Here is a 26,508-nt window from a genome sequence, read left to right on the forward strand (position 1 = left end):
AGAACACTCAAGTGAACGGAGCCTCCCTGTCTCTGAAGCAAGAGACTCCAACATTCCATCCCAGGCCTTACTTTTTTTTTTTTAATCCTTTTTATTTTAAAATCTGTTCCGTTTCCTTCTCCACATCATTTCTCCTTCACTTGTTGATTTTAATATTATTGACAATTTTACAAAGCGACACAAGCGGCAGGTTTTTTGTTTTTTTGCATCAAACAAGAAAACAAGAATAAACCCCAAACAACAACATTGAAAAAATATACAATATATATATAGTATCTTGGGGCCTCTGATGTACCCCATTTGTGTCTGTGTGTGTGTCCGTCCCGACCAGCTCCCCTCCCATGTTTCTGTGTGTCTGCTGCACAGCATGCCAGCCCAGCGTACTCTTTTCTGGTGGGACGGGAATCCTAGGCTGGAGGTCCAAGTCAGGGGGCCCTGCCCCACTTGAGCCCAAGCCAGCAGCTGAAGAGGTGGGAGGAGCGAAGAGAGCAAGGCTCCTCCCCTGGGCAGTGCCATCCAAAGACTGAGGGCAGGGGTGGGCAATGTGAAATGACCACCTCCGGGGGGGGGGTGGACTCCGAGTGCCACAAAGGGCAGCAAAACAGAGACAAAGTTGACCCACAGGACATAACCCCCAGGAGTGGTCTTGCGCAGCTCCTGTTCATTTCCGTGAAGCTCACGCAGGAGAATGTCCCAGTGGAGGTCATTCGTGGGAGGGGAAGGTGCTGTTTGTTTTTTCCACGATATGCACCAAAATGTCATGTTCTGGGCCAGCCTTCACTGTACAAACAAGAGGTCTGGGAGGAAGGAGGGGGGCAGGATGGGGAGCAGGAAGAGAAAGAAAAGGGTGTGGGAGCAGGCCCTACTCCCCAAAACTAAACATAAGCAGGATCTCCCTCTTATTGGCATTCCACTTCCTCTCCCCCATCGATCACATGCCTCTAATAGTGGCAAGGGGCATCATGCTTGCCCACAATGCGCTGGTCATCGGCAGCATCGCTGCCAGGGGTGTCTGGCGATTCAGAGTCACTGCTGTCCTCCTCTTCCTCGTCTTCAGCTGCCCCTCTGGCTTTAGAGTCTGAGCTCTCTGCTGCCCTCTCCTGGCAACTCTGGTATGACTGTTGAGGAGACATCAAGGATGCAGTTAGGTAAGCAAATCCGAGCCCTTACCTAATGGCATCTTCCCGCCCTCCGTCTCTTCCTCCACTCACCTCCATGGGGTTGACAATGATGGTGAGAGCCGAGTCATCCCAGAACATCTCACTCTCCTTGGCCCGGGCGCTTCCTTGGCTCTCCGCAGACTCCCCCATGCACTCACGCCCAGCCCCTCGCCTGTGCAAGGAGTGGATGCGTAGGACACCCAGGATCACCATCAGTGCCAGGAAGCCTACGCACACCACAATAATGATGGTGGCAGCACCGGGGACCACTGCAGGAAAGAGAAGGGAGGACATGAACTCGCAACACTCCACTCTCCTAGAATCCACCATCCCAAGACATGGGGGTGGCCAGCAGCTTCGATGCCATGAAAAAGGGTAGGCAACTTCACAGAGGGGAGGCCGATCCATAGCTATTTGCCAGGATTGCTCAATGGATCTTTCAGATTCAAAGGCAGGATGCCCCAGAAGACCTGTACAGTAAACAGTGTGTGGGGGAAGCTAGACCTTGGGGTGGGGCTGGTGGAGGCTAGACTTCATATTTCCAGCATCCTGGAAACATCTGGCTGTCTACTGTTGAGGACAGAATGCTGGACTAGATGGAGCCTTAGGTTGATTCAGCAAGGCAGTTCTCATGGGTATTTCACTCATCAGGAGTTTTCTATCTGCAGATGCCATGTCACGTAGACTGAATGCTGGGTTTTCATGCTTTAAAAATGTTACGTCTATTTTCATAGACGTAATTCGGGGATAATTCATGCTGGCTTCCACAAGCCTTCAATGGCACCCACTGTTGTGAGGCTTATAACAGTCAAGCCTGGAGGTTATAAAGGCATAAGCAACTCTTGCTAGGCCCATATCTGAAATAAAAGAGCACAGTCCCCTCACCAGGCGATATGGGTCAAGAAGAACTCATTGCTATTAGGGCAATCTAATTTTCGAGGCTCAACCTAAGTTGGTCGGGAAGACTGGTCTTCTAGTCTCCTGTTTCTGGGTCACAGGACTTGCAGATTAATTATGCGGATTAATTTTGCCCAACCGCCATCTGAATACAGTGTATGTCTCGTTCTAGGATCTTGCCAAACTGGTCCCATGACCGCTTTGTGGTGCCATGGAAGGACAAAACAGACAAGGCTTTGCCAGTAGCTCAGCTCTTTGGCCTCATTTTCACTCCCCATTCTGTTCCATTCTTCCTTGCAGGCAAAATAAGACTCTTCCTCTCTAGCGCCTTCTTGGCTTACAACCCTTTCTCCCCCTCTGTTGGTGATGTTCTGTGCAAGTGGAGTGTCTATTATGAACTCGGATCCTTACAGTACACTAGTAGGAACATAGGAAAATAGGAAGCTGCCTTATACGGAGTCAGACCATTGGTCTATCTAGCTCAGTATTGTCTTCACAGACTGGCAGCGGCTTCTCCAAGGTTGCAGGCAGGAATCTCTCTCAGCCCTACCTTGGAGATGCTGCCAGGGAGGGAACTTGAAACCTTCTGCTCTTCCCAGAGTGGCTCCATCCCCTGAGGGGAATATCTTGCAGTGCTCACACTTCTAGTCTCCCATTCATTTGCAACCAGGGCAGACCCTGCTTAGCTATGGGGACAAGTCATGCTTGCTACCACCAGACCAGCTCTCTTCTCCTAGTAAAATATCAGGTGGAAGGAGGGAGGACCTCCCATGTTGCAAGGATTCCTGTACCGTGCAGTTTATCTGTATTGCACTGGCTGCAGCATCACTGAGGTCCAGGTCACCCACTGTCAGGAATGGCACACAGATCTTGCTTTCGCCACAGCAATGTCCCCAAAGGCACCCTTGTTCATAAGAATGAATGGCAAGCATTCACTTATGATCGCGGGGGGGGGGGGGGTAGGAAGGAGTGTCCTAGGGGATACCATGTCGTGGGGGCTGATTGTGCTCCCTGTTTCTAATAATCCCAGCCACTGAGACTCTGAACTGCTCCTTCCTGCCTAGCCTTGCCCTTCCATCTGCAAAGCCTTTTCTGGGTTCTGTATCATGGTCAGGCTGGAGGTTGGCCAAATCCTGGAACTGGTTGGAGGTACTGTTTCCATTTGCTCTGGCAACATGTAAAAGGGAGTGGTGCTCATTTCCCGCTTGCACGTGCCCCACCACACAGCACACAGGGTCTTGGCTCTGACATTTGCACAACAGGAAGAGGAAGAATCAAACAGCCCACCACTCACTATTTCCCCCCGACCTTGCTGCTGCCCTAATAGGAGGTGACGGTGGGGAAACTCTGCCTAATGCAGTGGGGTTGTGCCTTGCCATTTAGGGAAGTTTGACTTCAAGTGAAGATTAAAGCTTCAGAACAACCGAACGGGATTATGCCACCCAAAACGTTTGTGTGCTGTTGCTGAACGCAACTTGCAATGTTTGCCTTAAAAAGAAACTAGGTTTGGAGACTAAGATTAGGTCCTACAGAGCCAGGATGGAATGATGCTATTGGGCAACGACTACAACTCAGTGGAAGAGCATCTGGTTTGCGGGCAGAAGGTCCTAGGTTCAATCCCTGGCATCTCCAGTTAGGTCTGAAGCCCTGGAGGACCGCTGCCGGTAGTGAAGATAATACTGAGCTAGAGGGATCCTGACTTGCTATAAGACAGCTGTGTTCTACAACATTCTTGCTGAAGCCACGAAACCACATTAGAATAGCTTCATCTTCAATGGCCTCAAAGAGGCATCCTACGACTGTCAAAGATCAGCAAGCAACAATCAAAGGTTTGAACACCTCCTCAACACAACTTCCTCTTTAGCAAAATTTTCCCCAACTCATGAGCCATGCCTCAGTGCCAAAAAGAACCCCGCTAAGGATCAAAACAGATATTACATGGGTGATCCATGAGCAAATCTCTGGACAGATTTTTCAGTTTGGGTGGAGGTGGCTGCTAATTTAATCAGGGAAGCAGCCGTGCAGAGGGCGGATTCAGCATTTCCCCCACCCACATCCTATTACCCCCCTAATCCAACTCAGCCCCTCCCAAAGTTTCCTCTGCATTCACGGTGGGGGGGAGATAGATAGCTGTATGGTGCTTGTACTTTCCCCCTGCCAGTGAGGCTAACTGCAACTTCAGAGGTGGCAATCAGACTAAGGAAATGTGTGGGTCAAAAAAAACCCTTCTCCATTTCTACTTCCACAATAAAATTAGCAGCCCAACCTATGATTGATTTGAAGGTGGGGGGTTTTTTGTTTGTTTTTTAAAGGTAGATCCAATCATGGTTCTCCAAGTCATATGTTTACGTTTTGGCTCTAAAAGTGCATGTGCCATCCTGTCCTCTTTCATCACCATTTCAGAGTGTATGTGTAGAGTATTAATCGGTACATACTAGAGTTGCGGTGGATATCAGCCAATCTGTGCCCAGAGAGTTCTTGTGGCAGGTGGTGACCTCGGTGCATGAACTGCTGAGAACTCATAATGTGGTTGGGGTGAACGACTCGGTTCATGTTATGAAGGACATTCACCTGCAAAAAGAAAATTCACACTGCTTGACTTCAGCACAGACTTCGCTTAACTTCAGACTGACCTCAAGTGTAGCCATATTTGCAAAGGCTTTGAATTTCACACCCTCTGTCATCACAGACATACCTCCACAGTAAACTCATTGCTGGAGTAACGCCCATTCATCTCAGTGCAAGAAAGGCGGAACTTCCTCTCATAAAGAGCAGCACCATGGCGGATGCAATAGGAGACCTGGCGAAGAATCTCTTCATACACAGCTATGCTCTCCACACCTACAATAGGAAAGAACATCAAGGCTGGGGAAAAGATGCCAGACTGGTTGAACTCCTGTCCGGATTTTGGGAAATAAATTGAAGGGCTAACTGAACTTTACATGCAGATTTGTGTAATAAAAGGTCAACAGCCAAAGCCTCATGGAGAGGGGGTGATATGAAGTGGAAAAAGGGGGAGAGGCTGCTTAACCCCTCTTCGGCCCACCACTTTTCATTCCATCCCCCCCCCACCAGTCACTTTTCACCCTCTGGGATGAATACACACACCTACCTCACAAAGAAACAGCTGGAATCGCAAGATTGGAAAGCAACTTGGGCGGTGTAGGGGGAGTGTGTGGGGAAAGCAGGGGAAAGGATAACACACTCGCCTCCCCACAATGTCTCCATTCCAAACCGTCCAACTTTCCATTCTGTTTTGCAGCAAAGAAGCAAGCTTTTATTATTCATACTCATGAGTAATGTTTGCTTAGACCCTGAGAAAAGTCATGTTGAGACTCCAAAGCCTTCTCAGGCATTATGTAACTGTGCACAGTCACCGGGGTGTGGGGCACAGAAATACACTGGCGAGGCTTTTCCCCACACCAATATGCTCTTAAACCACATCCCCTACCCCCTGCTCTCCATCAATCCAGCATTTGTCTGTAGAAACCAAAGCTGTACTTGAGAAGAGATTAAGAATGGTGCGTACCTAGCATGCTCAGTTATGTGGAGGATCTCTCCCTCCCTCAGAGTACAGAGTTTCTCTCTACAGACCAATGCTGGGTCTGTGGAGAGTAGAGGGGCTTAGTTAAGGAGCCTTTTGGTGTGGGAGCAGGCTTGCCAACATGCTGTGTTTGGCATTGTAACTGTGTACAGCATCCACCGTTACACAACAATGCCTGAAGGGGGCTCAAGAGTGGGTACGTTTCAGGGGGAGACTGGAGAGGTCCCTGCAAACTCATTCGGGGCATCAAGAAGTTTATGGATTCCCTTTCCTGCCAACATTACAGGGGCGTGTTCTGAAATAGAAACGGCTCCCCTCCCCCGCCGCCATTTTCCTAATGTGCCAAGCTCACAAGCAAGGAAGCAGAACAGGTGGAAATCCAACAGGCATACACCTGAGTGCGCTAAAGAGTCCCACCTGACTGCCATTACATAGTTGTTGCTATTTATAGAGTATGCATGGTAACATAGGCAGAAAATTGCCAGAGACGAACGTTTGGGTGTTAGTTAGTTAGTTAAACAAACAAACAAACAAACAAACAAACAAACAAATAAAATGGGTCCATGATCTGAGGAGCTTACAATTCAAATATAGATAGGGCTTTTGGAGAGAAGACATCAGAGAGAAGAGAGGCAGAGAGGGCCATGGAGAACAAGTGATGTGGGAGGGAACTCTAGATATAAGGGGAAGCAAAGGAGAATGGCCAAGAGACTTTCAGCAGCTGGAGACCTTCAGGTGATTCTGGGGGCTGGGGCTGGAGGAGCAAATGCGATGGACAGGGAAAGGTGGTGAAATGAGAGCAGATGGATAGGGTGGGGTAACCTGTGGTGGAAAGCAAAATATGGAAAGAAGTTTGTGTAGGATGCTGACAGGATGGGAAGCAAGAGAAGGAATTTGAGGAGGGGTGTTGTGGCTTGTGAGACAAAAGAGGTGAATTATTTTGGCAGCAGAGTTTTAGGTGGAAGTGAGGGGACTGAAGTAGCCCCTTGCAGAAGTGCCCTCGGGAGGGTCCTAATGCAATGACCACAGAGGGAGATGGATGGTGCCAAAAAGGGAAAAGCTGCCCGGAAGGTGGGTGCACACCTGTGACAGTGAGGTAGGCAGAGGTGTTGATGAGCTCCAGGCCTCGCTGCTGCAGGGAGGCTCCATCCAAGAGCAGGTATTCTCTCTCAGGGTCCAAGTCTTCTCCAACCAGAGAGATCTCGCAACCATCCAGATTATGAACAATCTCTTCTGACATCCGTGTATCTGCCACTGTAGAGATTAGAGAAAATAGGCAGACTATGAGAAAAGGCAGAGACTGTGGCTGACATGATACACAGCCTACCATTACTCTGCTCAGGACAGCAGCTCTGTCCTGGGGCTGCTGCAGACTCGTAAGCAGCTCCGACACTATTCGGAACCAGAGGCTGCACAAGCGGTGCTACTGCCATTTCCCCCATTGTGGCAAACAGCTTATGAGACTGCAGCAGTTACAGCGATGGTAGGCTGCGCGTCATGTCAGCCAATATCTTCTTCATTCTTTTACATCCATATCCTACCCTTCCTCCAAGGAGGAGTATTTAAGCTTTGCAGCAATACTGAGTGGTTATGCCAAGAGATGTCGATCAGTGAAATTATATTGTATTCACCAAAGGCTGTTACAAAAATCCTAGGCATCAACAGGCACATTCTAAATCACACTTCATTCTGATCTAATCAAATTGTTAAAAAAAACCCAAAACTTTGATTAACCACATTTTCCTTAGCCGTATTCAGCTAAAGCAAAACATGCTACTTTTAAAGTCACCCGTGAATCCCAATCACCAAACAATAACACCATTTTAACTAGAATAGACGGTTGCCCAACCGGCTCTAAATACCTAAATCTTCATTTTCACTGCACGGAAACCCATTTCCATGCCAAAAAAAGAATACGCTTCATCATGTGTATGAATAGACTTCATCAGGTGTATCAAGGGCCCCCTCCACACAAGGGTACAGAATGCTGCTGTGGACTAGGGGATTAGCGTTGGGGCTGCGAGCCGGGAAGTTCCCAGCCTCAATCTTCCCTCAGCCATGCACAGAGTGGCTCAGGCGAGCCATTATCCTGCCACACAGCCCTCCGGGTGCCGTATGTGGATAATACCTCTGACCTGTTTTACAGACCCATTATAAGGATTACTGAGCTAATGAATGGGACATGCTTAGAATGCTTGAAATGCACTGCATCAATGCTAAGTATGATTACATGCAACAGGGGGTCTGGCAGATATACCAGTTTCTCAATACATGGGTGGGGAAAGGCTTTCATGCCCTGCAAAGCTGACTTGCGCTTTCTTCTCTGGAGACTAATCCCCATTTCCTGCTCCGTCACTCTCTCTTGCTTCCATTCCCTCTTTTGTCTTGGGCTTAAACTCCTCTTAATTGTAGGTCTCTTTGTGATCTGGCTCCTGCCCTGCCTTTTGTTCTCTGCCACCCCTACTCTTTAAATCAGCTGGTGAAGCTCGGTGTCCTTCCCGTTCTCCGTCTCCTGGGACTCCTTCAAGCAAAGGCAGGACATAAGACAATAAGAGAACATATGGTGGGTCCATCAGTCATGAGGTGGGCCTGGCTTTGCAAAAGAAACGGCAGGTGTACATGAGGCCCGCGAACGGAATGCCTGCTCAGCCACAGGTCTTGCCTCTCTCCTCAGGCTTCAAGTAAAAAAAGCATTGTAAAAACAACCTTTTAAAAAGCATTGCATGCATGCATGCACCCATCCATCCATCCATTGCCGGGTTACTTTAGAAAAAGGGAATCATTTAACAGCGCATAGCTGCTCCTAAAATGAGGATAAACTGATAAAAACCAATCGATATGGTGACGATGTGGGCAGTCGACCTGTCTGGTGTACAGCCTGTTTCTGCTTCAAACTCACAGAATAATTTTCCCCCATAAGCTGCCCCTGGAGAACAGGCACATTTGGACTGCATGCAGGGAGGGGGCTTCCCAGTCAGCTCCACCACCCTAAAACCTGCTAACTGGGCAACGAGGCGTCTTTCAAGGGGTGGTACTCCTACCTTTAGCAAGGTAACCCAGCACAGAATCTTTTTAGTGGCTGTTTGCTGGCCAGTCCCTGGGGTCCTTTTTCTTTTTAGACCAGGCCTGCTCAACTTAGGCCCCCCAGAGGTTTTTGGACTACAACTCCCATAATCCCCAGCCACAGTAGCCAATAGCCAAGGATTATGGGAGTTGTAGGCCAACATCTGCAGGAGGGCCAAAGTTGAGCAGGCCTGTTTTAGACTGAGCCCCTTCAGGAAAGGGAGGTAACCAATGAGCTGTAACTGCTATGAGAACTCTTTTTGTTTGTTAAAGAGCAGTATATGCATGTCCTCAATAATTATAAAAACAATTACATTAGTGTAAATTCATTTTTAGTATGTACTCTCCCTCAGTATTAATCTCACCATTCATCTCTCCCTTAATATTCCCCTCATCCTTCTCTTGCTGTTTTTGAAAAACATCTCATCTATTTCCCCAGGATCCTAACAGGGGTTACACACAGCACAGCCTCCCGCTGATGGAAGTGGGTGGCATGCATGCTGCCTCTATCCATCCTGAAACGGCGTTGGCATCAGTGTTCCTGCTAACAGGGATTCCCAGATGTTGTTGACTACAACTCCCAGAATCCCCAAGCAAAAGCCCTTGCAACTGGGGATTCTGGGAGTTGTAGTCAACAACATCTGGGAATCCCTGTTAGAGGGAATTCTGGTTGGCATGCCTGGTGACTACACGGGAGAATCTGTCCAGATGATGCACTGCCACAGAGCCTTCCTGCTCAACTCCCATCGGGAATGCTGGGAGTCAGGCAAAGCTGCTCTGTCACAGGGTGCCATTTGGGCTGAGCCTCTGTTGAGGTTTTAGGATGGACAGAGGCAGCATGCATGCCACCCACTTCCATTGGCAGACGGCTATGCTGTATGTAATCCTAGCCTCTTCTTCTCTTGCCCTTTTGGTAATCTGGTTTTAGACACTGCTTTCACTTCCCCCAGTGTGCTCTCTCTCTCTCTCTCTCTCTCTCTCTCTCTCTCTCTCTCTCTCTCTAAGTTGTCTTCTAGGGCATACCTACCTTGCAGACTTAAGCTAGCCAGTTTCCTCCCCCAGGGAACACAGGGCTCTGGGGCAGGGGAGGGGGTGCTAGATATCTCTTGGCGCTTTCCCCAAATTACAATTCCCAGGATTCTCTGGGGGACACTACCATGACAATTAAACTGATAAATACCAATAGATATGCCCTCAGATTGTGAGCATATGTGATTTTCCCCCGCCCCTGTATAATGCTTAGGCATTGAATAAATATTAATTTTTATTTTTCATGTGGAAAGAACTCATGTTGGAATTGCCTAAGGAGGTCCTCATCTCACCCACATAACTAGAGTTGGGAAGCAAATTTCCATGTGGGATCAGATTGGTGAAGAAGGAACCTTGTTGTTTCTAATGAGGCTTTCTTCTCTTTCTGTCCCTGGGATTGTCCTTGCCTGCTTTCCATACACTACAGCATCCCCCTTAGATGATGTATTCAACTCACCTGTGCCGTGCCAGCTCTCATCTTTCTTGGCCTCCACCTGGTGTGAAATAGAGCAAGAGATCTGGAGGTCGGGAAATAGAGAGACCCCCTCGGGACCTTCAAAGTCAGAGGCAGGCCGGGCAAAGTGGGAATTGCCACTCAGCAAGATCTGAGGAGCATCAGGCTGAAGCACAACCACATAACCCTCCACATCTGGGATGGAGACACAGGACTCCTCACTGAAGCATCTAATGCAAGAAGGAGAGAGAATCACTCATTGACCCAGTCTTGGAGAAGGCAGGTTGCCCTTTTGTTATCATGCATCAAAAAACATATTCGACTGGTAGATCACACAGTGAAGCCCTCCCAACACCAACACTCATAGAACTCCTCCTACGGAAGAGTATTGTGGGAATCACAGCATTGTCATTCCACAAAGCATGCTCATATGTGTTGGGAAACACAACATTTCCTGCCTTTTATGGGGAGCAAAACATGATTCTTGTAAATACTGGAACTGTCAATCCAGATTTTTTCCTCCTCAAATGACAGCAGCAAAGGGAATGAAAGATACCAAATAGGCAAAGAGAAATCGATTTCAGTTCTATTGGTTCTGAGTGACTTGAAAGCTTGCATACTCTTTCACTGTCTGAAATCTCTTTTGTATTTCTAACGAATTGCTGGTGCCATGTAGTAACAAGAGACTTTGCGATCAGTCAGGAATTCTTCTGTTTTGAATCTTGCCTTTGCCACAAACTCACCAAGTGGACTTAGGGCAAAACTAGATGAGATGTGGGATATTTATGACTGAATCTCTGCTTTTCCCTCACTGAATCAGACGTGTGTGGGACTGGGGTTGGTGGTGGAGAGAGCAAATTGGATCAGTGAGTGATTCTGGGAGAGGCGATGTGAACTCTTTCCCCTCACACCATTGCCTGATCTACCTGCCCCCCTCCAAAGCCACAATTTGCCCACAGGAAAAATATACAGGTCACTTTCTTTATGCTTTACAGAGCTTTCCCTTGGAGCAAATAATAGCTTCCGCCAGGTAGCTGAGATCAGGAAATGATTTGCCATGGCAATAGCTCAGAGTCCAATCCAGAGGAGAGGGGAGCAGTCAGGCCACAAGAGCCAGCCCAGACCAAGCCTTGACACCAGGCAGGAGATCCCAGAGCCAGAAAGCCCAGACCTGGAGACTCCAGACCCATTGCTCACTGAGCCCAAGCTCCCTGGTGAACTGACTCCTTTCACCCCAAGTACCTGGTGCTCCTCCATGCCTGCACACTGACACTGGGCCAGGAGGGATGTGATGGGGGCGGGGGCAAGACTCAAAGCCGGAGGACTGCCCCCTTTTAGACCTCTCCAGCTGGAGAGCCTGGGAAGGGTGATTTGAGCTCTTCAGATCTCATCCCTCCTCTGGCCCTCTTGGAGCAAGTGGCTCACTGGGAGCTCTCCAGGGTCCTGCAGCCCTGACTGCCTCGCCTCCTGCTGGACAACATGATGCAAAGAGAAAGGACTGAACTTTCCCTTTCACGCCATTCTCCCAATCCTCCCCCATGGCTGCCGTGAGCAACAACAAAACAGGAGGTCTGATCATGGGTCTAATAGCATCCCTGGGCCTTAGACCAGTGGCTATCCTCTGAGCACCCTGCTCCTCTTCCATGTCTGCAATATGGGGATAACAATGCCTTCCAGGACTGTTTTAAGGATTACAGCAAGATAATGTATGCGGAGGGCTTTTAACACATGCAATGTGCTATATAAATGCTAAGTATGATTAATCCATCCATACTCTGGATGGACATAGCAACACTTGTTTAGAGCAAAAGAAAGGAGATGCATTGAGGCTTGCCTCTCCCTTCTCTCCCCTCCATCTGCTGTCTTCCCAGTGGTGGCATATAGGCTGTAAACTCCTATCTGTTTATGCTACTTGGTAAACCACCATGTCCACTGCTGACCCTACACAAATCAGTATACTTGTAAAACGCCAACAATATAATAATAGTATAGCACCAACATTTGTATAATAATTGACATCAGACTCGTTATCCGCCCAAAAATCCAACAGGGAAGCTTTGCTCCTCAGGCACAGCAACAAGAAGGTTTATTATGGGACTGAAGTTTTGCTACTCACTTGACAGTGGTGGTAAGCTTGAGGGGTCGGACCCCAGGAGTAGCAAAGCGCAGGGAGTTCATGTAGGCGACATGCTGGATTGCATGGTTGAAGGTTTCGACATCGTCACCCTCCAAAGTGAGGAGAGACTGGGAGGGGTTAACATGAACCTGTAAGGGAAGAAGGAAACAGACTTTGAGGTAGGTTTCCTGGCAAGCACTAAGGTGGGTCATCGAGAGACACACAGGAGAGCACAAGGGGATTCTGCAGGAGGAGGAACAGGCACAATCCTGGGAAGCCAAGCTGAGGTGCTAGCAAAGGGAAGGAAGGTCATGCCATCAGACAAGAGCAGAGGGGGTGTACCTTCATCCCTTTGCCAAGGCTGTCAAAGTCGCTGTAGTCCAGCCCCTCACGACAGGCATAGAGACACTCTATCACCTCCCGGCTCTCAAGGCTGCCGGGGCGCACAGTGAAGCCAGCCAGATAACCATGGAAGTAGTGGTGAATCGGCAGAGGGTCTCCTAAGGGGAATACAGGAGGAGGGGTGGTGTGAGAGACAGATGAAAAGAAAAGAGGGAAAGAGAAGAGCACAAAGACAACGGAGAGGGAGATAAATCATGTGAGTGAGGAGAGAGGAGAAGGAGGGAGAAGGAAGGAGAGGAAAAAAGTCTTGGATGCGCAGCCAGCTGAGAAACAGAGAGACCACAGCAGAGAAGTCTGAGCACGGGAGTCAAGTGGGCAGGTCCTGTTTCCTCTCTGTGGTTTCAGAGAGCACTTTTGGAGGAACAAATCCCCCAAAAGACAATCTGCAAAAAGATAGTAATGAGAGGCAAATGATGGGGCACCTCAAAAGGTGACACTGTTTTGACTCCGTTTTTCTCACCAACCAGCTTCGAATAAAACATTAACTGCATTCTGTTCCATCTTCCAGCCCTCTCACAAACCACAGAGATTAAACCATCATCCTGACCAGAAGAAGCAACACTGCCAAGTTATCAAGGTGCCAAGACTTTCTTCCCAGTGGTAGGGGAAGAGGGGAAGGTCTTGTGAGGGAAATGTCATGCGTGAGGAGGGATGACAGCCATGCATGGTGAATAAGAGCATCATATACCTTGCCCCAAATCTGTGGCGTTCTCGTTCACTTTGGTTTTTTCTTTGTTTCTCTCCTCTGCAAAACAAGACAAAATTCAGAGCATTGGCCAAGAAATATCCTTCGAGAGTTATCTGGAGAATGGCACTCTTAAGGTTATCATGCTATAGAAGTCTTCTTTCCAACACCCAACTCATCCAAGAAGGAAGCAGCCAAGCTGTCAGAGCTCAGAGTCTCCATCCTGTTCTGGAATGGGAGGTGGAGACGCTTCGCCTCTGAATCACTAATGCCAATCAAAAGAAGTGACTGGCACTGGAGATTTGAGGAAGGGGGGCATGAAGAAGACTTCCAGGGTCTCTTGGATCCCAACCTATGTTTCTGGAAACCTCTTCTGCTAGGGCCACCCAAAAATCAATTGTTCTCACTTTACTTCCATAGTCAGATTATAGCAAGATGCCTTTCTAAATCCAGTGTCAGAGAATACTTGGAGTTGCCATTGATTAAAAACCATTTTCTGTCTTGCATTTACAGAACATCTGGTCAGCACTCTTGGCCAACCTGGAGGAGAGCTGGTCTGGTGGTAGTAAGCATGACTTGTCCCCTTAGCTAAGCAGGGTCTGCCCTGGTTGCATATGAATGGGAGACTAGAAGTGTGAGCACTGTGAGATATTCCCCTCAAGGGATGAAGCCGCTCTGGGAAGAGCAGAAGGTTCCAAGTTCCCTCCCTGGCTTCTCCAAGATAGGGCTGAGAGAGATTCCTGCCTGCAACCTTGGAGCAGCCGCAGTCAGTCTGTGAAGACAATACTGACCTAGATGGACCAATGGTCTGACTCAGTATATGGCAGCTTCCTATGTTCCTATGTAACCTCTTCCTCTTCTTCCTTGTTTGCCAAGGCCCATTGTCTTATTAGGTTGGCTTTGAACCATATTGGCCTTGCTGAACTACCTGTTGGAACTGATCATTTCTTGATAGAGATTTGAAAGTCTGGGGCTGGGGCTGAAGAGTTAATTTATTTCCTGTGGTCTCATTTGGAAACATCCAGTTTGGATGTTGGAGGGTGGGGGCTATGGGAAATTCAGAAGAAAAACCAGTGAGAATATGTTAGTTCTGTTTTAGGAATATTAATTTTTGAGCTTTTTCTCTAGAAAAACATTTTTGTTGTTTCTGCTGTGGTGTTGAGACCTACATATTATTTCTGATCTCATACTAGATGTTGAGATCTAGATACTGTTTCTGAACTCAAATAATATAACATTCCTTCCCCAGCACCACCACAGTGCCGATGATTTCTATTTTCAACTTATTTTTCTCAGTTACTAAATGGCAAAAAATACATGCGTAGGAACAGCAGCTGCTTGCTGTTCTATCCCTAGTACTGAGTATATTTATAATTGTCTTTTGAGATAAAGACCAGAGAATGATGTCATTATGAAGCTCATAAACCTGTATTATGTCTTTTTATAGTATTGTATTTATGCATTTGGATCATGCACACATATCTGTTTTATATGTTCATGTATCATGCCAATAATAAATCAACATGTTTATTTTTAAAATAATGTATATATATTTCCAAATCATAAATATATCAGTAACACTATTTTATAGTGTTAACTGCTATAAATTTATAGTGTTAACTGCTATAAACTGCTATATATTTATAGGGTTAACTGCTGATTAAATATATACAATCCATAGGAACATAGGAAGCTGCCTTCTACCGAGTCAGACCCTTGGTCCATCTAGCTCAGTATTGTCTACACAGACTGGCAGTGGCTTCTTTAAGGTTACAGGCAGGAGTCTCTCTCAACCCTATCTGGAGATGCCAGGGAGGGAACTTTGAAATTCTGCATGCAAGCAGAATACATAAATTATTTTATGCAAGAATAAAATAAAATAAAATAAAATACATTTTATGTTCTTAAAGTGGGAAACAATGTTTAGGTTTGATCAGTATTGCACGTTTCAGTTTTTCTCAGAATGTCTGGATTCCACCCCCACCCCCCCACCCCCCCCGGGAATTCTTTTCTGTAGCTTCAAAATGCCTGGAAATTTTGCATCTCTTCCCTGACAGCAGCCAAAGGATGGACTGCAATCCACAGGGAGAGCTCACCAGCCCAGCAGGCTCCAATCATGAGAGAAGATTCACGCTGTGGGGGATGGATGAGGCCATTGTCATGGATCAGTGCAGGGTCATAGGAGACTCCATCGACGTAAAGTGTAATGGTGGGAAACTCCAGATTAAGGACATAATGGTGCCACTCATCGTCACAGACCTACAGCCAGGGAGAAGAAGGGGAGATTCAGTCATTGTGTCTGTCTAGCTGTGCGCATGCACATGGAATCAAAAGAGAGAGACTCTCTTTAAGAGAACTAGGCAGCTTTTTCCTCACCTGCTCCAGTTTCCAGAGGAATTTCACAGGCCTTGCACTCTCCAGCAATGGCCAATAGAGGAAAGCGATACGGCAGCCATGCACAGCAAGGGAATAATGGGAGTACCCATCCTCTGCAGGGGATCAGAGGAAGAACATCAGATTAAGCGGCAGCAGATTTCTGACCAGTCTCTTCTGATTTACCTGACATTATAGAGTTTATCTTTTCTGGAATCTATCTCTGGTGAAAACGGGATATTTCGCCTTCTGGGGAAATGTTGGAGACACCTTTTGAAAATGATAATATGCACTAACCCCCTCTAAGCTCCCTCTCCAGATCTTGAGGTAAAATATTTCAGGACAGGGAGAGAGACACCTTAACTCTAGTGGGCATGCCTATAAATGCATATGCATAGAAATACACATGTTGCAGGGTGTTATCTGAGGCAACATGATGCATTGATCTTGCTGAGGTTAAGCAGGCCAGGGTCTAGCCAGTGCTGGGGTGAGTGACCACCTGGAGACCCCATGTAACATTCTTTAAGTTTCACGAAGGAATAAAAATGTAACAAACAAATATAGAAATACTGCTGCTGTTTGAATTGCAACGATTGTATAATGTGTACTAACAGATACATCGTGGGATTAAGCACTCACAACCGTTATGGCCAGTTCTCAAAAGCTAGCACAGGACAGGTTATTTCACTGCAAAGCAAATGCTCAAAGGAAGAAGAAATCTCAGAAATACAGGTTGAGGCAGGGCAGAGCCACCATTGGCCGAATGGGTTCAAAGAACCCGGGCTGCGCCCAATCAGGGGCCGCAAGTGTGGCTCCAGACACGTCCCACTCGTCTGATGTCAGACACGGGGGCGTTGTTTTGGTCCCAAATGCTCCTCAAAGCAGCACAGGCCGATCTCCTTTCCAAACAGGGCCACATGACCCCATTTGGAAGTGAGACCACGCCCCCACATCTGACGTCAGATGTGGGGGCAAAGCTAGCCGGACACGTCTGATGTCAAACGTGGGGGGCAGAGCCAGGGGGCCATGGTGGCTGCACACAGGCCATCGCCAGCCTGGCTCCACTCCTGGGTTGAGGGGTGGTGGGAGTTCAGGCAGTGATTCTTGTATGAGAGCAAAGGTGTTTCAAGTGCCAAACAGTGGCCCTGTTTTCATCACTGAAATGCTGAAGTGTCTGCTCTCTCTGTAAATGGTCCAGGTCTTCCGGGGGAGAGAGGAAATAATTCACCTCTGCTGCACTAGGGAACATTCTCTTAGTGTTGGGTAGAAGAGAACTGCAAAGCACATACCATTGTGGCAACACCTAACACCCTTTTTTCCTTTTAATCAAGTTAAGGAGCTAGCTAGACTCTACAGCAGCCTTTTAAAAAGGTATAGAAAAATGATTAGGCCACATTAGCTTTTCACTAGGCTGCCTCTTTGCAGCATACAAATGTAAGCCATCCGTCGCGCATCAACAGCTTGAAAATAGAAACAAAACCACTAAATCTTCCCAAAATGTCTCTGTTTCCTCTCTGGGCAATAATTCTGCCTTGCCACAAGCAAGAAGGTAAGTGGCTATTTTTAAGACTGCTCTGTAGTGAGGGCTGTGTGCATTTCACAGCTACAGTACACACAAGTACAGAAAACCCAAGGAATATGACACTGTGGACTTCCCAAGAGCTTTTATTTAAAATAATATTTACTTGTTTGTTTTATATATTTGTATGCTGCCACAAACTTACATCTTAATAAATAATAACAACAACAAATTTTCCAGCCCCATAGGACTGCAAAGATAGACATGTGAATGTGTAGGCAATGTCTAGTAAAATCTCGGAAACCACAGCCAGAGTTCTGTAACTGGATCTTCCATTAAAAAATAATAATAAAGCTTAAAAGCAGCTGAACGGGGAGGGTAGCAGATTTGGGAGCATGGTACTTGGGGTTGAGCGGGCTGTTTAATCCTTTCCCCTGTGCCAGTTCCCCAGCTGAAATCCCCTCTCCTGAAGTTCCTAGTAGTTTCACTGGGGGAGGAAGACAGCTACATACAATAGAGATAGTTGTCATTTCCTTCCCAGTGAGACTATTAACTGCGAGTGAAATGCCATGGATGAAAGGGTTAAAACCCCTCCTCTGTACTGCTGTTTTGATCTCATTTGTAGACCGCACAGCTGCTTTTACATTTTTTTTTTAAGCTAGGAAATCTAATCAGAGATTGCCCATGTGACATGCAGTTTAGCCCTCAAAGGGGTGGCTGGAATAGATTTCCAGTGGTTTCAGATGGGCCTTCAGTGCCCTGCCTCACTCCATGCCCATGGCCCAGGACGGGAAGAAGCAGAATTGTGGAAAACAGGCAGACGTTAGAACCACAGAACGTTGCCTTTCTTGATACAGGATGTTTTTTGTTCTATTTTTAGCACAGAGAGTACACACAGCCCTTTTTATAGTGTCAGAATCTAGATGAACCTGTAAGAATCTATCAGCTGTTCCTACCTCATTTACCAAATAGGTTAACAGAGAGGATCACACAAAGCCATAGAGCAGGCAAAAGAACACCCAGCCATAAATGGGCTGTGCATCTGACTGGAGAAGCTAGTGGTCAAGCTGTCCCACTATCAAATCCACATGCAATGCTTTTGGCAGGGGGAGGGGGGTGAAACATGGAAGTCTGGCAAGATTTCCAAGTGCGAGGATGAATCACAGTGCGAGGATGGGCACAGTCCAAAGTACAAAAGGTCACTTATTTGGGTGCTTCCCTCCAGGTCGAAAAGGCTCATAATCCAAGGATATCCATCCATGCACTCACCATCGTCACCAATATGGCAGCCCTTTTTTAAAAGCTACCTTTCAAAGTGCTGCTTAGGGAAGAGGAAACATCTCATACCCACAGCTGGCCTTTGAAGCTCTGTTGTACAAACAAGATGCATCGGTATTGTCCTTATACAGAGGATGCTAAAAACTGCACCCACTCTCCACCCACCCTTTCACTGATCTCAATCTGGCCCCCAGGAACAATCTATTTTGATATCTGGCTGGGGTCGGGTTTTGTATAGGGGCTCCTACTGCCTAGGGGAAGCGGTCTTACCACTCTGCATGGTGCTGCAGATCACCGTCTCCTCCTCTCTCTTGCCCTTGCTGGGCGTCACCCCATGCTTCATCCATAGCGAAAGGGTAAAATGGTCACTCAGGCCTTCGAGAGCGCCAGTCCCACCGCCCATGGGCACCTGAGTGGACTGACTGCCATTGAACCAGTAGATGAGACTGCTGTCCTGGCTGTAATGGACCGAGAGTCGTGCTGTCCAGTTGGCCGTGGGACTAGGGACAGGGAGCAGATCTACCTCACCTGTGGCAGCACCTGTTGGGAAGGAGAACAGGAGAATCAGAAGTTCCAACGGAAGGAAGGTGAGTGCTTCCCCTCCCACTCGGGACAAGGCCAGGTCAAGACATGTCAGTGTTGGACACAGAAAATCCAAATGGCAGCCCCACCCCACTCATCAACATGGGACACCACCCACCAAGAACATTTTCTGAGCAAGCCCCACTGAAATGAACAGGAGCAGCACCAGAGCCCCCTTATGCAGCTTCCATTCATTTCAATGGGGCTTGTACCACTGACATCCCCTGTAGATTCTGTTCCATGGGTTCAATGGATGTGCCACCATTCTGCTGCCCAGGGGTGTAGGGAAATTGCCTGCGGCTGGAGGATGAAGTCTGGCCGGCGGCTCCCCCGCTCCTTTCGGTTTTTAATTGCACGTGCAAAGTGTGTGTGCCCCCCGCAAGCCACACCCCCTGCATTTGATTCAGATGGAGGGAGTGTGGCCAGTACTGGGGACGGGAGGCAGGGAAAGGAGCTCCCAGTCAGCGATTCAGCAAACCACTGACTGGCCAAACTCTCCAGGGGCTGGCTGACCCTGTCCCCGGTATTGGCCATGCCCACTCCATCTAATGCCAGATGGTGTGGCTACTGTCCAGGAAAGGGTCTGTACCAACCCTCTCCCATCCTCTCCAGTCAATGTTTCATTGAAACGCTGGTTGGGAAGGAGAGGGTGGACCTCACGCTCCCAGCTGGGGAGTGCGTCGTGCGCTGGCTGTGTGTGGGAGGGGGCAAGGGGGTGCCCTGGCTGAGGGCAAGGAGGTGCCTTGGCAGTTTCCCCCACCCTGGCAGAGGAGGGGTGGTTGGTCCCCTATGCTTCACTGTCCCCACACCCCGGCTGCTGCCCTTTATGATGCCCCAAATCTTGCTGTAGACTTGCCATATGGTAGGACTGCTTCTGACTGAGCGCACAAGGCTACCCCTCTGGATTTGCTGGGAGAAGAGTTGTGAGGGCACTGAATCACTCACTGCCTGCTCCTGATCCATGGCTTCATGTTTTGACCATGGCTTCCTTTGGAGAGGGTTCCTTTCCATCCTTAGCCCCTTTCAGTCCTCCTCCCAGCTTAGTTGATATTAAGAAAATACACACCACAGAGTTTGCGCAGCGACTTCTCAGAGTAATTGTCACGATCGCAGCCTTTGGCCACATGGTTGGTCTGCAGCTCCACAGTGGCCTGGATGTTCCACAGGGGCTCATCACATGTCTCCAGGTGAATGCTGGGGAAAAGAGCAAGACTGCCTGTACCTGGGGTGTACTCTATCCTTTTATTCCAACCTGTTGGGAGATTTAAGAAAGAGCAAATGATGTTAGGGGACCCGGATCTAGAATGCTTCCAGGTCAGAGTAGCTGGCACAGAATTGACAAACCTCCCAACTATCTGAGAATAACCAAGGTCCAGCCAGCCACATGGAATTTTAATTAACCATTTAATTAATCATTAATTGATTGACCACTTTAATTATCTAATACAGGTATCTCCCAGTGACCAAGGAGGTCATCCAGGGTAGCATGCATGCTCTCTTCCTTCCCCCTGCCTCATATTGCCTTTAACCTCACAGCAACCCCTGCTAACTTGGCAAAGAGGAACCTTTCAATGTGGTGATTCTCTTTTATTTAGCAGGGGGAGAGTAACTGGCCCTATCCAGCCCCAGCACAGTACTTCCAGTGACATTAGTTCCAATCTGATGTTTCTTTTTAGATTGTGAGCCCTTTGGGGACAGGGGAGCCATCTTATTTATTTATTATTTCTCTGTGTAAACCACCCTGAGCCATTTTTGGAAGGGCGGTATAGAATCGAATTAATAACAACAAAAACAACAACTGCCCACATCAGTTTGGCCCAAGTTTATCTAGTGAAATTCATGGCAGGGCAGGGAGCCAAGTCTTCCCAGTCTCTCTGTTCATTCTATTACACGGCTCCATGTCCTGTCCTTCCATGAGATCTGGAAGGCTGCAAGGCAAGGCAAGTCGGGTTGTAGTACCATGGACAGCTCTATGGGACAAGTTGCTCTAAGAGCAGAAAAAAGTAGATGGAGCTCCTAAATACTCAGAAGTTCAGACTCTGAGGGTGCTGTTTTTTGGAGCTCCAATTCTGGAGTTCTTTCAGGCTCTGGCCTGGTGCGAGGGCACGGGGCTGGGGCTGGTCCTACCTTCTCAGGTTAGAGCCACTACTCAGAGCGAGGAGTCATGACACTCCTCAGACATAATAACAGACTTTGTTATGCTGAGATCAGCGTAAGTAGTTGCTCAAATGGCAGGTTGTATGTGCCATAAGCATTAACGCAAAGTTTTCATTTGAGGCATTTGTCTTGCTGGGCTCCTGAGTTTCCTGTCCTTATCAGCTGAGCTGGACTCCAATCCTCTGAGGACCGCCATTCCTCAAAGCTGAGGCACTTCAAATCAGTGATCCAACTGCCATTTGGAGCCCAGCCGAGATTGAGAGTAGCTATCCTTCCAAAAAAGAATCTGTGAGCCCCTGGCTTTGTGGTGGTGGTGGTGCGGGGGGGAGATGAAAATCAGAGATGCCACTTTTGATTTCAGTAGGAGGAAGGCAATATTCAACAAGGTCCAGCACCCTCCGAAGTTAAAATTCAGGGGTGGGGGAGGTTAAAATACAGAAAAGCTAAGAGGAGCATTTCTTAAGACTTTTAAAAAATACTTCACAATAACTAAAGCAACCCCATTATTAATGGAGGAAAAATAGGCAGCCATTTTTATAAGCACAGGGAATGGGATTTGTGCTTTTAGCATGCATATCAAAGATAGTAGTCCTATCTTTTGAAAAAACTTTTTAAAAATTGATTTTTCCACTCTTCATTCTTACTGACCTTTTATACATTGAATAAATGTACCAAAATCATGACTCTGCAAATGTTCTTTGAACATTCCACATTTAAACACAAGATCTTCTGCAACATTGAAAAAGGCTCCTGAGATGTACCTCGAGGACTGCACATGACCATTTAATGACCCTCATTGTATTATAGCCCTAAACAATTGCTTTAATTGCTTTGTGCAATCACAAGCAATTAGGTCAGCTCAAAACAAAAGAATAAATATAATAACTCTCAGCCCACTTAGTTTTTATAACAATAGCTATAAAAGTGTGACGAACCAGTGAGCTGGACAGAAGTACAGCTGGTACTCTAGAACAGGGGTTCTCTACGTTGGGTCTCCAGATGTTATTGGACTTCAACTCCCATAATCCCCTGCCCCAGTGGCCTTTGGCTGGGGATTATGGAAGTTGAAGTCTAATAACATCTGGGGACCCAACGCTGAGAATCCCTGCTCTAGAATAATCACAAGCTGTCGAAACAGGAACTGCCCTCCTGCGGCAGTGTTTCATGTAAAGTGTGCCATCGAGTCGGTGTCGATTCCTGGTGACCACAGAGCCCTGTGGTTGTCTTTGGTAGAATACAGGAGGGGTTTACCATTGCCAGCTCCCGCACAGTAGGAGATGATGCCTTTCAGCACCTTCCTATATTGCTGCTGCCCAATAGAGGTGCTTCCCCTAGTCTGGGAAACATACCAGCTGGGATTCGAACCGGCAACCTCTGGCTTGCTAGTCAAGTCATTTCCTCACTGCACCATTAGGTGGCTTAGTGTTTCATGTAACATATGATTATTTCCCAGGAATACGTTTGCTGAGTGTTCTGAGACATGGGAGGAGTGGAGCCTAGAAGCTAAGGGGATAGCCTATCAGATCAGGGGGTGGAGCCTGGGGTAAAGCCTTCTGATACCTGGTGGGGACTGATAATGATGCTTGCTGTGTCAAACAGAATGTGCCTCAGTGGTGGAGTCTGATGGACTTGGGCAGGGATGGAGTGAATGGTAAACTCGCACCAAGCAACCAACAGCCTTTCCTTTTCATTCTGGCTCCTTGTCCAGGGATTTTACAGGATCCCTCGCAATCCTTGGAAGAAGGCTAAAACCATGAAATTTTAGGTCATATCCCCTGAGACCTTGCAACTCCACAAAGAGTAATAATCTTGAGGAATTATCTGCTATAACAAATAGCCATTACCAGGTAAAACAAATTATCAGGTCTAACAAATGCACTTAGAATGTACTGTCTTGATGCAACATAAACATGAATGTATCCAAGAATGGGCTTCTGACTCTTACTATGAATCTAGTAACAATTGGAGTTGATAACACTTCCAGAACATACACCACTTTCAAAGCTCTTGTTCATGAGAAGAACCCAACATATACATTGTTGTGACAAAATCAAAACAAGACAAAGACAAATCATGAATGATTGTATGAATGAATGATTTGTCTTCCCGGAGTGAGATGTAGGAGGATAGAGCTCTCCAAAAAATACTTTCGGAGGAAATGGAAGCTTTGCAGCTCTGATGAAGAATGTTCGAAATGGGCTGGAGAATTTCCCGGGTTCGCCCATCAGCTCTGCTTCAGATTGACAATTGTGTACAGATTTGCTGACTAGCTATTGCACTTGTAATTTCTGCAATTGGAACTTTTGCAGTTTTTTTTTCATGAATAACAAGACTCTCCTGTACCAATTGATTATTTGGATGTTCAGGACCTACGTTTACCATGTACTATTTACACTCATTGCATTTATGCAGTTAAAGTTTAAGTGATCTTTATATCAAAAACCCTTTGAGGTCTTTTTTTCGTATATATTCAAAAAAATAATAATGGATATTTTCACAACATTGGAAGTGTTTTGATTTTGTCACAACAATGTATATGTTGGGTTCTTCTCATGAACAAGAGCTTTGAAAGTGGTGTATGTTCTGGAAGTGTTATCAACTCCAATTGTTACTATTATCATTATTTTTGCATGGTTTCATCCATCTGGCTGCTGTCTTGTCATGCAATCCCTTATATTTTTTGTCTTACTATGAATCTGCCTGCTCCCACCACTCTCCCTAAATGGCGCTTGTTTAAGACGTCATCATCACTATGATCATTAGTATACAACCATCATTGCACATGGTACTTCACTGAGTACTTCACTAAGCCAAGGATTTTCAAACTTGGGTCCCCAGATGTTGTTGGATTACAACTCCTATCACCCCCTGCCATAGTGGCCAAAGGCCATTGTGGCAGGGGATGATGGGAGTTGTAATCCAACATCAACTTGGGACCCAAGATTGAGAACTGCTGACATAAGGGGGGAAATGCGGAGGGAAGGTTCCATTCTTTAGGAGCTAACAATCTAAATAAAGTGAAATAGATATTTCACTTAGACCTGCAACATTTAGATTATTAATTGGTTACATTGATGAATCAATCAAAATCCTTTTGACTTATTACAAGGCTACCTCCAGTCAATCAGACAGGAGATTTCTGGAAAATAATTATTATTAATACAAAAGTCACGTGTGACAAATACTCCTTCTTCTCTCACACACAGGAAAGAATACCATGATGGCATATCCTATGAAACACACAAGCATTGTCTAACAATCGAACAGGTGGCAGCCCTAATTTTTATAGGTTTATGTATGCGTAGTTGAATTACATCAGGCCAGGCACTTTAGGGTGATTGGGAAAGAGTTAAGGATAATTAGAGGAAAGGGACAGAATGATACTTTGGTGGGATCAAAGATAAATGGTGAGACATATGGATATGAAAAGGACTTCATACCTTGCCAACTGGGTTTACAGGTGGGCTTCACCTGGATTTCTACTTCGGCATCATCAGAGGCCCGTTTCTTGCCACAGTCATAGGCCGTTACTGTGAACTTATAGAGGCGCTCACCACTATATTGCAGTTTCTCAGTATTCTCAATGTTTCCTGGCCAAAACAGAAAGATCCCACAGTCAGAGGAGCAAAAAACAACAGGGTAGGGCAAAGAAAGCAACCATAAAAAAGCAAGGGCCAGTTTGGATCATACGTTCCCCCACCTCATGCCAACTGGCTCATATTATTAAGAAGGGGGTGGCACCAAGAGCATGCCCATCCCAACGTCTTTCACAAACATTCCGATGTCCTCCTGGCAGACTCCTTTATTGCAGTGGGGTGAGGTGGAGACAGTTCAACCAAACCACTGAGCTACATGGGACCCAGATACTAGCTTAAACTAATATTTGGGTGGTGTGTAGAATGGCAGTTCAGACAAACCTCCCTCCCATGCAGCAAAGGCATTAACCAGGAGGACATCAGGACACACGTTAGGACAGGTGTGCCCTCGGCACATCCCCCTTCTGAATCATATGGTCCAGTCTGGAGGAGTAAAGCATTTTCTGAACTGACCCAAAGTGAATTAAGTGCACACAAAGGATGAAGCAACGAGAACAGCCAAAAGAAACACAAGTTTAGGAAAGAAAGATATATGCCAAAAGTGTTACCTTCTTCTACAAACGTGCCTTCCAAAAATCATATGTAAGTAAGCCAAACAACCCATGGTTAAACTGTAGCATGACCTAGAGTTATGTGGGTCAAGGAAGATGAAGACAGACACAGTGGGTTTCCCAGAGCTGCCTGCCTGCTGTTGGTTCTGGAAAGCCCAGCCAGCCTCTCCACCTCAGCAGCAGTAACGGCTCTGTCTGAGGGCTGTTATCATAACAGAGGGAGGAAAGAGAGCAGACATTTGCCCTGGACTAGGCTCCGTTCTCTCTGGCTCACCTTCCTCACTTGAGCCATAGCACTGTCTGAGAACTGCAACTGAGGTAGGGAGGTGGGAAGACCCCACTGCAAATGCCTCTCACCCACAGTTATGGCATAAGGAAAGGCTAAGCCACAAATCGTGGGCACTCCTTTTAAATTCAAGAGTTACCCAAATAATATGACCCACGTTTTTCCATCCTCGGGAACACAGCTGCTTCCCAACTTGTGGGCCAGTCATCTTTGTGGTGTCTGTGTTGGTGCTGCACTGGTGTTGCCCACAGTAAGCATGTAAAGTGGGAAGGACACATTTGCACCCTTAAACACTCAAGGGAATGTGCCGGGGAGCCCTAATGGCCACAGCTCCTTGGGACATGCCCACTGAATGTTTGGGTGGCATGTATTTGCCTTTCATGCCAGGGGAGAATCAACACACCCTGCAAATGCAACAATGGAAAGAGCATAAAACAGCACTTAACACTGCTCAGCACTTTACATTTGGGGGGTGTACACCTAAGAATACAAACAGGTGCAGTTCAGCTGCACTTATCAGGAAGTCAGGAAGAGCTACAGCTCAAATTCATGTGTACACACGAGTGACAAACTTGGGCTTGCTGCTATGAATAGACAGATCTTGGATTAGTGAGAACGAGAGTCGAGCTGCAACTTCAAAACAGCTCTCTTTGCTAACTTTCACATGAGCCAGTCAATTGGTTCCTATAATAGAGCATGTGTGGAATCTTGAGATATGTCTGGGTACAAATGGACCTACAATTATTTGCTACCTAGCAGAACGCAAGGGCCAGATTAGCTTCCCCACTCATACCTGTCTACGCCAAGCTACTTTCC

The 26,508-nt window shown here is 47.0% G+C and overlaps 1 protein-coding gene across 1 annotated transcript in view; it reads right to left on the reverse strand.

Moving 5' to 3' along the window:
- Window positions 1–71: 71 nt before the first annotated feature.
- The window catches only part of CLSTN3 (calsyntenin 3), a 42,687-nt gene continuing 16,250 nt past the window's right edge, over window positions 72–26,508 (reverse strand). The window contains exons 5-18 of the mRNA XM_053294461.1: window positions 24,700–24,849; window positions 20,169–20,354; window positions 18,791–19,060; window positions 15,727–15,839; window positions 15,447–15,609; window positions 13,354–13,410; window positions 12,606–12,763; window positions 12,264–12,412; window positions 10,151–10,377; window positions 6,685–6,855; window positions 4,753–4,898; window positions 4,493–4,628; window positions 1,212–1,429; window positions 72–1,118 (exon numbers count right to left, since the gene is read on the reverse strand). Coding sequence (XP_053150436.1) covers window positions 942–1,118; window positions 1,212–1,429; window positions 4,493–4,628; window positions 4,753–4,898; window positions 6,685–6,855; window positions 10,151–10,377; window positions 12,264–12,412; window positions 12,606–12,763; window positions 13,354–13,410; window positions 15,447–15,609; window positions 15,727–15,839; window positions 18,791–19,060; window positions 20,169–20,354; window positions 24,700–24,849 — 2,321 coding nt within the window. The 3' untranslated portion in view covers window positions 72–941. The remainder of the gene's footprint in view (window positions 1,119–1,211; window positions 1,430–4,492; window positions 4,629–4,752; window positions 4,899–6,684; window positions 6,856–10,150; window positions 10,378–12,263; window positions 12,413–12,605; window positions 12,764–13,353; window positions 13,411–15,446; window positions 15,610–15,726; window positions 15,840–18,790; window positions 19,061–20,168; window positions 20,355–24,699; window positions 24,850–26,508) is intronic.

The sequence above is a fragment of the Hemicordylus capensis genome, chromosome 2 (genome assembly GCF_027244095.1).
Source record: "Hemicordylus capensis ecotype Gifberg chromosome 2, rHemCap1.1.pri, whole genome shotgun sequence".
NCBI classification, from domain to species: Eukaryota; Metazoa; Chordata; class Lepidosauria; order Squamata; family Cordylidae; genus Hemicordylus; species Hemicordylus capensis.